This window comes from Oncorhynchus clarkii, chromosome 13 (genome assembly GCF_045791955.1).
Source record: "Oncorhynchus clarkii lewisi isolate Uvic-CL-2024 chromosome 13, UVic_Ocla_1.0, whole genome shotgun sequence".
Taxonomy (NCBI): Eukaryota; Metazoa; Chordata; class Actinopteri; order Salmoniformes; family Salmonidae; genus Oncorhynchus; species Oncorhynchus clarkii.
The window spans coordinates 9,703,721-9,719,217 of NC_092159.1; the positions used below are offsets into that span (position 1 = coordinate 9,703,721).

Consider the following 15,497-nt stretch of genomic DNA (forward strand, 5'->3'; position numbering starts at 1 on the left):
GGCGTGTGTGTGTGTGTGTGTGTACTGACCTCACTAGAGGTCTTCATTGAAACTCAGTGATCTCCTGGAAGAAAGGGGCAAGGTAGGGGTTGAGGACAAACAGCTGGCTTCCTCTGGGTCACCTTGTCATGCAGTTTGGGTTGATTTGAACCAACTGCATATATCCAGTGCATTTGGAAAGTATTCAGACCCCTTGACTTTTTCCACATTTTGTTACATTACAGCCTTACTCTAAAATTGATTAAATAGTTTTCCCCCTCATCAATGTACACTCAATAACCCATAATGTAAAAGCAAAAAAACTTATACGTTTATTAAACATACAAACTGAAATATCACATGTACATAAGTATTCAGACCGTTTACTCAGTACTTTGTTGAGGCACCTTTGGCAGCGATTACAGTCTTGAGTCTTCTTGGGTATGACGCTACAAGCTTGGCACACCTGTATTTGGGGAGATTCTCTCATTCTTCTCTGCAGATCCTCTCAAGCTCTGTCAGGTTGGATGTGGAGTGTCGCTGCACAGCTATTTTCAGGTCTCTCCCGAGAGGTTTGATCAGGTTTAAGTTCTGGCTCTGGCTCTGGCTCAGGCTGGGCCACTCAAGGACATTCAGAGACTTCTCCCGAAGCCACTCCTGCATTGTTTTGGCTTTGTGCTTAGGGTCATTGTCCTGTTGGAAGGTGAATCTTCACCCCAGTCTGAGGTCCTGAGCGTTCTGGAGCAGGTTTTCATCAAGGATCTCTCTGTATTTTGCTCTGTTCATCTTTCCCTCGATCCTGACTAGTCTCCCAGTCCCTGCTGCGGAAAAATATCCCCACAGCATGATGCTGCCACCACCATGCTTCACCGTAGGGATGGTGCCAGGTTTCCTCCAGACGTGACGCTTGGCATTCAGGCAAAAGAGTTCAATCTTGGTTTCATCAGAACATAGAATCTTGTTTCTCATGGTCTGAGAGTCTTTATGTGCCTTTTGGCAAACTCCAAGCGGGCTGTCATGTGCCTTTTACTGAGGAGTGGCTTCCACCTGGCCACTCTACCATAAAGGCCTGATTGGTGGAGTGCTGCAGAGATGGTTGTCCTTCTGGAAGGTTCTCCCATCTCCACAAAGGAACTATGGAGCTATGTCAGAGTGACCACTGGGTTCTTGGTCACCTCCCTGACCAAGGCCCTTCTCCCCCGATTGCTCAGTTTGGCCGGTTCTCCCATGTTCACAGAGGAACTCTGGAGCTCTTTCAGAGATCCCATCGGGTTCTTGGTCACCTCCCTGACCAATGCTATTCCCCTCCCGATTGCGCAGTTGGCCGGGCGGCCAGCTTTAGGAAGAGTCTTGGTGTTTCCAAACTTCTTCCATTTAAGAATGATGCAGGCCGCTGTGTTCTTGGAACCTTTTAATGCTGCAGAAATGTGTTGGTACCCTTCCCCAGATTTATGCCTCTGAGAGAGTGAAAGCTTGTGTCTCTGAGTGTGAGTATCAGACATCCTAGAGACGTCTGTGTCGGGGGGTAAAAGCAGAGTTGACATGTTAGTCGGGTTCATACTCCAGTGACGCATACCTGCAGGTACAGAGATGGTGTGTGTGTGCGTGTGCGTGCGTGCGTGCGTGCGTGCGACAGACAGGGGATTCCAAGTGCAGGAAGTGTGAACTCTGTGCCCCAGGTCAGAGTGGTTATGATATATTACCAACTACAATGAGCAACTTGTTGTTCCACAGTCGACTGTAAGTTGCCTCCAGAATGACCCGTCTAACAGTTTAACGATATGTCTCCTCTTTCCTGTTGTACATCGCTTTCGTCTGTCTGTCTGTCTGTCTGTCTGTCTGTCTGTCTGTCTGTCTCACAAATTTCTTATTCAAGGTGTGTGTCAGTCTGTGAGGGGTTAAAAGGGGAACAGACAGAGTTTAAAATGGAGATCAAATATTTAGAGGTTGTCGGAGGTGACACCGTCTGACTTGGCCATCTGCCCTCCCTGTAAGAAGAGGAGGAAAGGAGGAGGAGGAATGTCTGGGGTTGAGAGTAGAGATCTAGCAAGGGAGTCTATAGAGATGAAGGATAAGGAGAGAAGACAGGAGGTGGGATGGAGGGAGAGAGAGGAAGGGAGAGGTTGTGATGGAGGGGGAGGTCGTGATGGAGGGGCAGAGAGGAAGGGAGAGGTTGTGATGGAGGAAGGAAGAGGAAAGGAGAGGGTGTGATGGAGGGGGAGGTTGTGATGGAGAGGAAGTGAGAGGTTGTGGGAGTTGGTGAGAGAATGGAGGAGGTTGGCGGGAGGGTGTGAGAGTGAAAGGGGGAGTTACTCCACGATGACCCTGGTGAGTCTGGGCTTGAGAAAGAGGAGAGTTACTCCACGAGGACCCTGGTGAGTCTGGGCTTGAGAAAGAGGAGAGTTACTCCACGAGGACCCTGGTGAGTCTGGGCTTGAGAAAGAGGAGAGTTACTCCACGAGGACCCTGGTGAGTCTGGGCTTGAGAAAGAGGAGAGTTACTCAACGATGACCCTGGTGAGTCTGGGCTTGAGAAAGAGGAGAGTTAATTACAGTAGTACAATAGGGTATGTTGGGCTGTAGAGAATCAGAATAGAGGGAAGGTGTTGAGAGAGGAGGGACAGAAAGGGAGAAGTCTGTTTGAGTGAAGGGTTGATGACTGGAGATTAGTGAGGTGAGAAGATTGAGGAAGGTGTGAGAGATGAGGAAGAGAGTGGAGGGGGAGAGAGGAAGAGAGTGGAGGGGGAGAGAGGAAGAGAGTGGAGGGGGAGAGAGGAAGAGAGTGGTTGGGGAGAGAGGAAGAGAGTGGAGGGGGAGAGAGGAAGGTGTGGGGCGTCAGAGAAGGGAAGGTGTGGGGGCTGTATTAGGGTCCTGTAAGTCTTTGGAGAGTGACCTCATGTGTTTGGGGAGGATCAGTAGAGAATCAGAATAGAGGGAAGGTGTTGAGAGAGGAGGGACAGAAAGGGAGAAGTCTGTTTGAGTGAAGGATTGATGACTGGAGATTAGTGAGGTGAGAGGATTGAGGAAGGTGTGAGAGATGAGGAAGAGAGTGGAGGGGGAGAGAGGAAGAGAGTGGAGGGGGAGAGAGGAAGAGGATCAGTAGAGAATCAGAATAGAGGGGAGGTGTTGAGAGAGGAGGGACAGAAAGGGAGAAGTCTGTTTGAGTGAAGGGTTGATGACTGGAGATTAGTGAGGTGAGGAGGATTGAGGAAGGTGTGAGAGATGAGGAAGAGAGTGGAGGGGGAGAGAGGAAGAGAGTGGAGGGGGAGAGAGGAAGAGAGTGGAGGGGGAGAGAGGAAGAGAGTGGAGGGGGAGAGAGGAAGAGAGTGGAGGGGGAGAGAGGAAGAGAGTGGAGGGGGAGAGAGGAAGAGTGTGGAGGGGGAGAGAGGAAGAGAGTGGAGGGGGAGAGAAGAAGAGAGAGGAGGGGGAGAGAGGAAGAGAGAGGAGGGGGAGAGAGGAAGAGAGAGGAGGGGGAGAGAGGAAGAGTGTGGAGGGGGAGAGAGGAAGAGAGTGGAGGGGGAGAGAGGAAGAGAGAGGAGGGGGAGAGAGGAAGAGAGTGGAAGGGGAGAGAGGAAGAGAGTGGAAGGGGAGAGAGGAAGAGAGTGGAGGGGGAGAGGAAGAGAGAGGAAGGGGAGAGAGGAACAGAGTGGAGGGGGAGAGGAAGAGAGAGGAAGGGGAGAGAGGAAGGTGTGAGAGATGAGGAAGAGAGTGGAGTGGGAGAGAGGAAGGTGTGGGGCGTCAGAGGAGGGAAGGTGTGGGACGTCAGAGGAGGGAAGGTGTGGGGGCTGTATTAGGGTCCTGTAAGTCTTTGGAGAGTGACCTCATGTGTTTGGGGAGGAGCGGAGTGGGACAGTGGGGTCAGGGAGAGTTTACACACCAACACACAGAGGTGAGATCTGAGTTCACACACAGCCAGTGGGGAAGTTTACCTTTCTCACCCTCTACTGAGCACAGTCTACTGATGAGGAGGAAGGAAGAAAGAGAGATGAAGAGTAGGAAGAATGACCACTACAGAGAATTGCAGAGACTGAGAAGACAGGAGAGATGGATGAACAATGAGAGGATAAGAGAGACTGAGAGAGAGAGAGAGAGAGGAGAGAGATAAAGAGAGAGAGAGAGAGAGGAGAGAGATAAAGAGAGAGAGAGAGATAAAGAGAGAGAGAGAGAGAGGAGAGAGATAAAGAGAGAGAGAGAGAGAGGAGAGAGATAAAGAGAGAGAGAGAGATAAAGAGAGAGAGGAGAGAGATAAAGAGAGAGAGAGAGATAAAGAGAGAGAGAGAGAGATAAAGAGAGAGATAAAGAGAGAGACAGAGAGAGAGAGAGAGAGAGATAAAGAGAGAGATAAAGAGAATTAGTAGAATAGAGTAAATATAACATGCTGCTCTCTCTCTCACACCATACCACACACACATACTACATACACACACCACAGACACATACTACATACACACACCACACACACATACTACATACACACACCACAGACACCTTACACACACCATACCCACACACACATTCCACACACATACTACATACACACACCACACACACATACTACATACACACACCACAGACACCTTACACACACCATACCCACACACACATTCCACACACATACTACATACACACACCACACACACATACTACATACACACACCACAGACACCTTACACACACCATACCAACACACACATTCCACACACATACTACATACACACACCACAGACACACTACACACACCATACCCACACACACATACTACATACACACACCACACACACATACTACATACACACACCACAGACACACTACACACACCATACCCACACACACATACATACACAACACACACCACACGCATACTACATACACACACCACAGACACACTACACACACCATACCCACACACACATACATACACAACACACACCACACGCATACTACATACACACACCACAGACACACTACACACACCATACCCACACACACATACATACACAACACACACCACACGCATACTACATACACACACCACAGACACCTTACACACACCATACCCACACACACATACATACACAACACACACCACACGCATACTACATACACACACCACAGACACACTACACACACCATACCCACACACACATACATACACAACACACACCACACGCATACTACATACACACACCACAGACACCTTACACACACCATACCCACACACACATACATACACAACACACACCACACGCATACTACATACACACACCACAGACACACTACACACACCATACCCACACACACATACATACACAACACACACCACACGCATACTACATACACACACCACAGACACCTTACACACACCATACCCACACACACATACATACACAACACACACCACACGCATACTACATACACACACCACAGACACACTACACACACCATACCCACACACACACACACACATACCACACACACATACCACATACACATACCTTACACACACACACCCATACACACACTACACACACCACATACATTCTACATACACACACTACACACACACCATACACATTACAACACACACGCTACACACACACGCTACAGAGTGAGAGGAAGAGAGAATGTATTTTACCATGGACACTAATCTAACATGCCAGGCATCCAGGGAGAAACTAATGAAAGACAACCTTTGGATGGCACGTAACATTAGGCAGCATTACACACACACACACACACACACACACACACACACACACACACACACACAGCGGGCCCAGCTGTGACCAAACCACATAGTCTCTGTGTCTCTCCTGTAAACATAATATCCAGATGGTACCACATCGTGTCCTAGCAACAGAGTGCCTGTCGAGGCATCTCCAATTGTGTGTGTGTGTGTGTGTGTGTGTGTGTGTGTGTGTAATGCTGCCTAATGTTACGTGTCATCCAAAGGTTGTCTTTCATTAGTTTCTCCCTGGATGCCTGGCATGTTAGATTAGTGTCCATGGTAAAATACATTCTCCTTCATCCCCTCTCTTCCTCTCACTGTGGGATGCCTGTCACACACACACACACCTGGAACCACTTGGGCAACTGGGCATGGAGTATCAGTGTGAACGTGATCTGATTTGACAAGGAGCTGTGAGGAGATACAAGAGAAGAGGAGTGGTGTTCTGAAACCCAGTCCAGCTGTTCAGAACCAGCCAGTTCCTCATATCACCTCTACAGCCTTGGAGAGAGACACACAGAGGGAGAGAGACACACACACAGAGGGAGAGAGAGACACCGAGAGAGAGAGAGAGAGAGAGAGAGAGAGAGAGAGAGAGAGAGAGAGAGACACACACAGACAGATAGAGACACAGAGAGAGAGACACACACACAGAGATAGCGAGACACCGAGAGAGAGAGAGACACACACAGAGAGAGAGAGACACCGAGAGAGAGAGAGACACACCGAGATAGAGAGACACCGAGAAAGAGACACACAGAGACAGAGAGACACAGAGATAGAGAGAGAGAGACACACAGAGATAGAGAGACATCGAGAGAGAGAGAGACACACACACAGAGATAGAGAGACACCGAGAGAGAGAGAGAGAGAGAGAGAGACACACACACCGAGAGATAGAGAGGCCCCGAGAGAGAGAGAGAGACACAGAGATAGACACACAGAGATAGACACAGAGGGAGAGACACAGAGGGAGAGACACAGCGGGAGAGACACAGAGAGAGAGACACAGAGAGAGAGACACAGAGGGAGAGACACAGAGGGAGAGACACAGAGGGAGAGACACAGAGGGGGAGACACAGAGGGAGAGACACAGAGGGAGAGACACAGAGGGAGAGACACAGAGGGAGAGACACAGAGGGAGAGACACAGAGGGAGAGACACAGAGGGAGAGACACAGAGAGAGAGACACAGAGAGAGAGACACAGAGAGAGAGACACAGAGGGAGAGAGACACAGAGGGAGAGAGAGAGAGAGAGAGACACACAGAGAGAGAGACACAGAGAGAGAGACACAGAGAGAGAGACACAGAGGGAGAGAGACACACACAGAGAGAGACACAGAGAGAGAGACACAGAGAGAGAGACACAGAGAGAGAGACACAGAGAGAGAGAGACACAGAGGGAGAGACACAGAGGGAGAGACACAGAGAGAGAGACACAGAGAGAGAGACACAGAGGGAGAGAGACACAGAGAGAGACACAGAGGGAGAGAGAGAGAGAGAGAGACACACAGAGAGAGAGACACAGAGAGAGAGACACAGAGAGAGAGACACAGAGGGAGAGAGACACAGAGGGAGAGAGACACACAGAGAGAGAGACACAGAGAGAGAGACACAGAGAGAGAGACACAGAGAGAGACACAGAGAGAGAGACACAGAGAGAGAGACACAGAGAGAGAGAGACACAGAGGGAGAGACACAGAGAGAGAGACACAGAGGGAGAGAGACATAGAGAGAGACACAGAGGGAGAGACACAGAGAGAGAGACACAGAGGGAGAGAGACATAGAGAGAGACACAGAGGGAGAGACACAGAGAGAGAGACACAGAGGGAGAGAGACATTGAGACCAATTAGGGTTTGGCTAAAATACTTGAATCAGTTATAGAACCCACTGACCTTTATGGTTGTGAGGTCTGTTCACCAAACAAGAATTCACAACATGGGACAAGCCAAATTGAGACTGTGCATGCAGAATTCTGCTAAAATATAGTGTGTTCAACGTAGAACACCAAATAATGCTTGCAGAGCAGAAAAAGCCCGATACCAACTAATTAACAAAATCCAGAAAAGAGCCGTTAAATTCTACAACCACCTAAAAGGAAGCGATTCCCAAACCTTCCATAACAAAGCCATCACCTACAGAGAGATGAACCTGGAGAAGAGTCCCCTAAGCAAGCTGGTCCTGGGGCTCTGTTCACAAACACAAACACACCGCACAGAGTCCCAGGACAGCAACACTATTAGACCCAATCAAATCATGAGAAAACATAAAGATAATTACTTGACACATTGGAAAGAATTAACAAAAAAACAGAGCAAACTAGAAGACTATTTGGCCCTAAACAGAGAGTACACTGTGACTAACCCAAAATTAAGGAAAGCTTTGACTATGTACAGACTCAGTGAGCATAGACTTGCTATTGAGAAAGACCGCCGTAGGCAGACATGGTTCTCAAGAGAAGACAGGCTATGTGCTCACTGCCCACAAAATGAGGTGGAAACTGAGCTGCACTTCCTAACCTCCTGCCAAATGTATGACCATATTAGAGACACATATTTCCCTCAGATTACACAGATCCACAAAGAATTCGAAAACAAATACAATTTTGATAAACTCCCATATCTACTGGGTGAAATTCCACAGTGTTCCATCACAGCAGCAAGATTTGTGACCTGTTGCCACGAGAAAAGGGCAACCAGTGAAGAACAAACACCATTGTAAATACAACCCATATTTATGCTATTTATTTTCCCTTGTGTCCTTTAACTATTTGTACATTGTTACAACACTGTATATACAGTATATATATATATATATATATATATATATATATAATATGACATTTGTAATGTCTTTATTGTTTTGAAACTTCTGTATGTGTAATGTTTACTGTTAATTTTGATTGTTTTTCACTTTATATATTCACTTTATATATTATCTACCTCACTTGCTTTGGCAATGTTAACACATGTTTCCCATGCCAATAAAGCCCCTTGAATTGAATTGAATTGATCAGGTAGAGATGAGGGAGTGAGAGAGATGATCAGGTAGAGATGAGGGAGGGAGAGATATGATCAGGTAGAGATGAGGGAGTGAGAGAGATGATCAGGTAGAGATGAGGGAGGGAGAGATATGATCAGGTAGAGATGAGGGAGGGGGAGATATGATCAGGCAGAGATGAGGGAGAAAGATGATCAGGTAGACATGAGAGAGAGATGATGAGGGAGGGAGAGAGATGATTGGGTAGAGATGAGAGAGAAAGCGAACCCACATTTGACCTTAGATCCATACATCCATGTTCTATATCTCTCCCCAAAATCCATTTACACCCATTACATCCTTTACACCCTTACATTTACTCCCATCTCTCACCCCCTTTCTCACCCTCCAATTCTCACATCTCTCTCTCTCTTTCTCTCTCAAATTCCCATCTCCCTCTTTATCTCTCTCTAAAATTCCCATATCCGTCACTCTCTCTCTCTCTCTCTCTCTCTCTCGACTCCCTGCTGTGTGTCTGTCTATGTGTTGGTTCACTGACTCTGACCTCAATCTGAAATGAGGCAGAAAAACTGTGCGTGATCGCAACCAATCTCTCACCCACTCCACTCCCTCTCTCACTTTATCCATCCTTCTCTCACTCTTTCTCTCTCTCTCATACACTCTTTCTCTGTGTCTCATACACTCTCTCCATCCCTTTCACCCATTATCCACCTAGCAGTGTTTCTCTTTCATTCTCTATATCCATCCCTCACTTTCCCTCACTCCATTCCACTCTTCCACTATATCCATCCCTCACTTTCACTCACTCCATTCCACTCTTCCACTATATCCATCCCTCACTTTCCCTCACTCCATTCCACTCTTCCACTATATCCATCCCTCACTCTCACTCACTCCATTCCACTCTTCCACTATATCCATCCCTCACTTTTACTCACTCCATTCCACTCTTCCACTATATCCATCCCTCACTTTCACTCACTCCATTCCACTCTTCCACTATATCCATCCCTCACTTTCCCTCACTCCATTCCACTCTTCCACTATATCCATCCCTCACTTTCCTCAGTGGGCTGTCTCAGTGGGCTGCTCAGTGGGCTGCTCTGATAGTCTCAGTGGGCTGCTCTGGTAGTCTCAGTGGGCTGGTCTGATAGTTTCAGTCTCAGTGGGCTGCTCTGATAGTCTTAGTCTCAGTGGGCTGCTCTGATAGTCTCAGTCTCAGTGGGCTGCTCTGATAGTCTCAGTCTCAGTGGGCTGCTCTGATAGTCTCCGTCTCAGTGGGCTGCTCTGATAGTCTCAGTCTCAGTGGGCTGCTCTGATAGTCTCAGTGGGCTGCTCTGATAGTCTCAGTGGGCTGCTCTGATAGTCTCTGTGGGCTGCTCTGATAGTCTCTGTGGGCTGCTCTGATAGTCTGTGGGCTGCTCTGATAGTCTCAGTGGGCTGCTCTGATAGTCTCAGTGGGCTGCTCTGATAGTCTCAGTGGGCTGCTCTGATAGTCTCAGTCTCAGTGGGCTGCTCTGATAGTCTCAGTGGGCTGCTCTGATAGTCTCAGTGGGCTGCTCTGATAGTCTCTGTGGGCTGCTCTGATAGCCTCAGTGGGCTGCTCTGATAGTCTCTGTGGGCTGCTCTGATAGTCTCTGTGGGCTGCTCTGATAGTCTCTGTGGGCTGCTCTGATAGCCTCTGTGGGCTGCTCTGATAGTCTCTGTGGGCTGCTCTGATAGTCTCTGTGGGCTGCTCTGATAGTCTCAGTGGGCTGCTCTGATAGTCTCAGTCTCAGTGGGCTGCTCTGATAGTCTCAGTGGGCTGCTCTGATAGTCTCAGTGGGCTGCTCTGATAGTCTCTGTGGGCTGCTCTGATAGTCTCTGTGGGCTGCTCTGATAGTCTGTGGGCTGCTCTGATAGTCTCTGTGGGCTGCTCTGATAGTCTCTGTGGGCTGCTCTGATAGTCTCTGTGGGCTGCTCTGATAGTCTCTGTGGGCTGCTCTGATAGTCTCTGTGGGCTGCTCTGATAGTCTCTGTGGGCTGCTCTGATAGTCTCTGTGGGCTGCTCTGATAGTCTCTGTGGGCTGCTCTGATAGTCTCTGTGGGCTGTTCTGATAGTCTCTGTGGGCTGTTCTGATAGTCTCTGTGGGCTGTTCTGATAGTTTCTGTGGGCTGTTCTGATAGTCTCTGTGGGCTGGTCGGGAGGTTAATAGTGTGTTTGAAATCCTCCAGGGAATGACACATTATCTACACACATGCGAACGTGCATGCACCTGGGCGCGCACACACACACACACACACACAGACACACAGACACACAGACACACAGACACAGATAACCCTGTGATTCCCCTCGCCAAATGGAGTATACCCAGGCTGTAGTGGGCCCTCCCTGGGGTGGCTCAGTCTCCGCGGGCCCAGGCTTCCTGCCGGCGTCTAGGCCCCAGGGCCGGGGGAACACATTAAGATAACATCATGATGGAGACCTAGTGGTAATGGTGTGGAACAGACTGACAGAGAGGATGAAGAGAGGAGTGGTAGACTGAAAGGGATGAAAATAGAAAGAGAGAAAAAGGGAGAGAGAACAAGGAGAAGTGAGTGAGCAATAGAGAGGGAGACATAGGAAGAGAGAGGGAGCCAGGGGCCCAGTCCCTAGTTCCTGGTCTGTGTGTGTACTTTACATGACCAAACACAGTGCGATAGAGCAGATAAGACTGGTCTCTGGGTGGAAATACAACCACCAATTACTCTACTGTCTGCTCCACACTGTCTGCTCTACACTGTCTGCTCCACACTGTCTGCTCCACACTGTCTGCTCTACACGGTCTGCTCTACACTGTCTGCTCCCCACTGTCTGCTCTACACTGTCTGCTCTACACTGTCTGCTCCACACTGTCTGCTCCACACTGTCTGCTCTACACTGTCTGCTCTACTCTGATCTACACTGTCTGCTCCACACTGATCTACACTGTCTGCTCTACACTGATCTACACTGTCTGCTCAACACTGATCTACACTGTCTGCTCTACACTGATCAACACTGTCTGCTCAACACTGTCTGCTCTACACTGATCAACACTGTCTGCTCTACACTGATCTACACTGTCTGCTCAATACTGTCTGCTCTACACTGATCAACACTGTCTGCTCTACACTGTCTGCTCCACATTGATCAACACTGTCTACTCTACATTGATCAACACTGTCTGCTCCACACTGATCTACACTGTCTACTCTACACTGATCTACACTGTCTGCTCTACACTGATCTACACTGTCTGCTTCACACTGATCAACACTGTCTGCTCCACACAGATCAACACTGTCTGCTCCACACAGATCAACACTGTCTGCTCCACAGTGATCTACACTGTCTGCTCTACACTGATCAACACTGTCTGCTCCACACTGATCAACACTGTCTGCTCTACACTGATCAACACTGTCTGCTCCACACTGTCTGATCCACACTGTCTGATCCACACTGTCTGATCCACACTGTCTGATCCACACTGTCTGATCCACAATGTCTGATCCACACTGTCTGCTCCACACCGATCCACACTGTCTGCTCCACACTGTCTGCTCCACACTGTCTGATCCACACTGTCTGATCCACACTGTCTGATCCACACTGTCTGATCCACACTGTCTGATCCACACTGTCTGCTCCACACTGTCTGATCCACACTGTCTGCTCCACACTGTCTGCTCCACACTGTCTGATCCACAATGTCTGATCCACACTGTCTGCTCCACACCGATCCACACTGTCTGATCCACACTGTCTGATCCACACTGTCTGCTCCACACTGATCAACACTGTCTGCTCTACACTGATCAACACTGTCTGCTCCACACTGTCTGCTCCACACTGTCTGATCCACACTGTCTGCTCCACACTGTCTGCTCCACACTGTCTGATCCACACTGTCTGATCCACACTGTCTGCTCCACACTGTCTGCTCCACACTGTCTGATCCACACTGTCTGATCCACACTGTCTGCTCCACACTGTCTGATCCACACTGTCTGATCCACACTGTCTGATCCACACTGTCTGCTCCACACTGTCTGATCCACACTGTCTGATCCACACTGTCTGATCCACACTGTCTGATCCACACTGTCTGATCCACACTGTCTGCTCCGTACTCTTCTTCTTTTCATAGCTCTTTTCTTTCTACATGAATTTCACATTGGAAAAGCTACACTTTGTTTAAATTGTCTTTCCTTCTTTTTTCCAATTTTTTTCTCTCTCTCTCACCCCCTCCCTCCCTCATTCCTTCTCAGGGACCTTAGTGAGAATGCTATCCAAGCCATTCCCAGGAGAGCTTTCAGAGGGGCCACGGACATCAGGAACCTGTGAGTGACACACACTCTCACACTCTCTCTCTCTCTCTCTCTCTCTCTCTCTCTCTCTCTCTCTCTCTCTCTCTCTTCCTCTCTCTCTCTCTCTCATGGAAGCCATTATATGTGTTTTGTGTCTACAGTCAACTGGATAAGAACCACATCACTTGCATCGAGGAGGGGGCCTTCCGTGCTCTGAGAACTCTGGAGGTTCTGTAAGTATTATAGAGAGAGACTGTGTCTGTGTGTAGCTTTCTTCTCCTAAGGAATGTCAACTAATATTCTCTCTTTCTCTCTCTATCCCTCTCTCTCTCTCTTTCTTTTCCTTTACCTCTGTCTTTCCCTCTCTCTCTCTCACTCACTCTCTCTCTTTCTCTCTTTCCCTCTCTCTTTCTCTCTTTCTCTCTCCCTCTTTCTCTCCCTTTCTTTTTCTCTCCCTCTCTCCTCTCTCCTCTCTCCCCCTCTCTCTCTCTCTCTCTCTCTCCCTCTCTCTCTCGGCAGCACATTGAACAACAACAACATAAGCAGCATTCCAGTCTCCAGCTTCAACCACATGCCCAAATTACGCACCTTGTGAGTCCCTCTCTCCTCACTACTCAGTAGGACTGTCAGGGAACTCATGACACTTTGGTGCCGATTCAATATGTATTACGATTCTCACCATTCTAGATGTATTGTGATTCTCACGATTCTAGATGCATTGTGATTCTAGATGTATTGTGATTATAGATGTATTGTGATTCTAGATGTATTGTGATTCTCATGATTCTAGATGCATTGTGATTCTAGATGCATTGTGATTCTAGATGTATTGTGATTCTCATGATTCTAGATGCATTGTGATTCTAGATGTATTGTGATTCTCATGATTCTAGATGCATTGTGATTCTAGATGTATTGCGATTCTCACTATTCTAGATGAATTGCTATTCGATTCTGCAATTTGATTGTGATTTGATGTTCAAACCCAGATAACATGCACTGCCAGGGAACTCATGACACTTAGGTGGCCGACATATCAAATTGTGTGGGGAATATGTTGTTTGGGGAATGTTTCCCCATTGGGAAGATGTCAGAGAGACATCAGAATGTTGATGTCTGACCGACGCGTAAACGATGTAGAACTCTAGAATGTAGAACTGTAGAATGTAGAACTCTAGAATGTAGAACTGTAGAATGTAGAACTGTAAGACGTCTTGGCAATGAGCAAACACTGTGTAAACGGCATCTTCCCAATGTACCCGGGAGACATCGAGCCCACGTTGGGCAGACGGGTGTGTGCTATCTGGGAACATATCGCTCGCTATGCGTCTGCTGCAGAGAGACCAGAGAGCAGGAGAACATTTTGTTTCGATTAGTTTTGGCGCAGCTACAGACGACTATCACTAGTTAACACTACCTGTTTTTTACAAATCGATACTTGGAGTCAAAGTATATTTACTGTATATAATGTCAAGAATAATATTGTGATATGGAACTATGTTTTTTCCCCATCACTACTACTCAGTGACACAGTTATTGTATAAACAGATCAGGATGAAGATACCCCTACAGGTGCAGATCTAGGATCAGGTCCCCCTTGTCCATGTGATCTAATTCATTATGATCTTAAAGGGAAAACTGATTGTAGACCAGTACTCCTACTCTGAGATGCTATAAGAATACGGACTTTGGTCACCCTTTCCGAAACTTATCCATTAGGGTGAAAACACAAAACTGACCTAAGATCAGTGTGGAAGAGTCTGAGTCTGACAGGCCACACATAGCCAACCAGCTCTCACAGCCTCATGTCAGAATTACACCTTCATCCATGTTTCCCAAACGTCACATTTCAAAGTGTTTAAGCTTAAGTTCAGGCATTAACTCTGAATATTTAAATTAAGGGATGTGTTCAGGTATTAACTCTGAATATTTAAGGTAAGGGTTATGTTCAGGCATTAACTCTGAATATTTAAATTAAGGGATGTGTTCAGGTATTAACTCTGAATATTTAAGGTAAGGGTTATGTTCAGGCATTAACTCTGAATATTTAAATTAAGGGATGTGTTCAGGTATTAACTCTGAATATTTAAATTAAGGGATGTGTTCAGGTATTAACTCTGAATATTTAAATTAAGGGATGCGTTCAGGTATTAACTCTGAATATTTAAATTAAGGGATGTGTTCAGGCATTAATTCCAAATTCTTAAAGATGCAATATGCAGAAATCGCTCCGCCATTTCCTGGTTGCTAAAATTCGAATCGTTTGCCTAATGTATGCGATTTTAAATAAACAAGTATTTTGTATTTTCAGCTGTTTGAAGCAAAACCAAAAGTAAAAGACGCAAACATGTCATTTAGGCACGGGAAGCATAGAAGTAGTGCACATAGAACAGATCTACTGCTCCTTGGACTTGTTTCAATAACAATGTCTATGTGAATTTGGTCGGGGCACCCAAAAAGTGACATATTGCAGCT

General features: G+C 47.4%; 1 protein-coding gene across 1 annotated transcript in view; it reads left to right on the forward strand.

Moving 5' to 3' along the window:
• The window catches only part of LOC139424362 (slit homolog 1 protein-like), a 116,529-nt gene that overhangs the window by 54,405 nt on the left and 46,627 nt on the right, over nucleotides 1-15,497 (forward strand). The window contains exons 5-7 of the mRNA XM_071176105.1: nucleotides 12,984-13,055; nucleotides 13,184-13,255; nucleotides 13,542-13,613. Of these exons, the coding sequence (XP_071032206.1) occupies nucleotides 12,984-13,055; nucleotides 13,184-13,255; nucleotides 13,542-13,613 (216 nt within the window). The remainder of the gene's footprint in view (nucleotides 1-12,983; nucleotides 13,056-13,183; nucleotides 13,256-13,541; nucleotides 13,614-15,497) is intronic.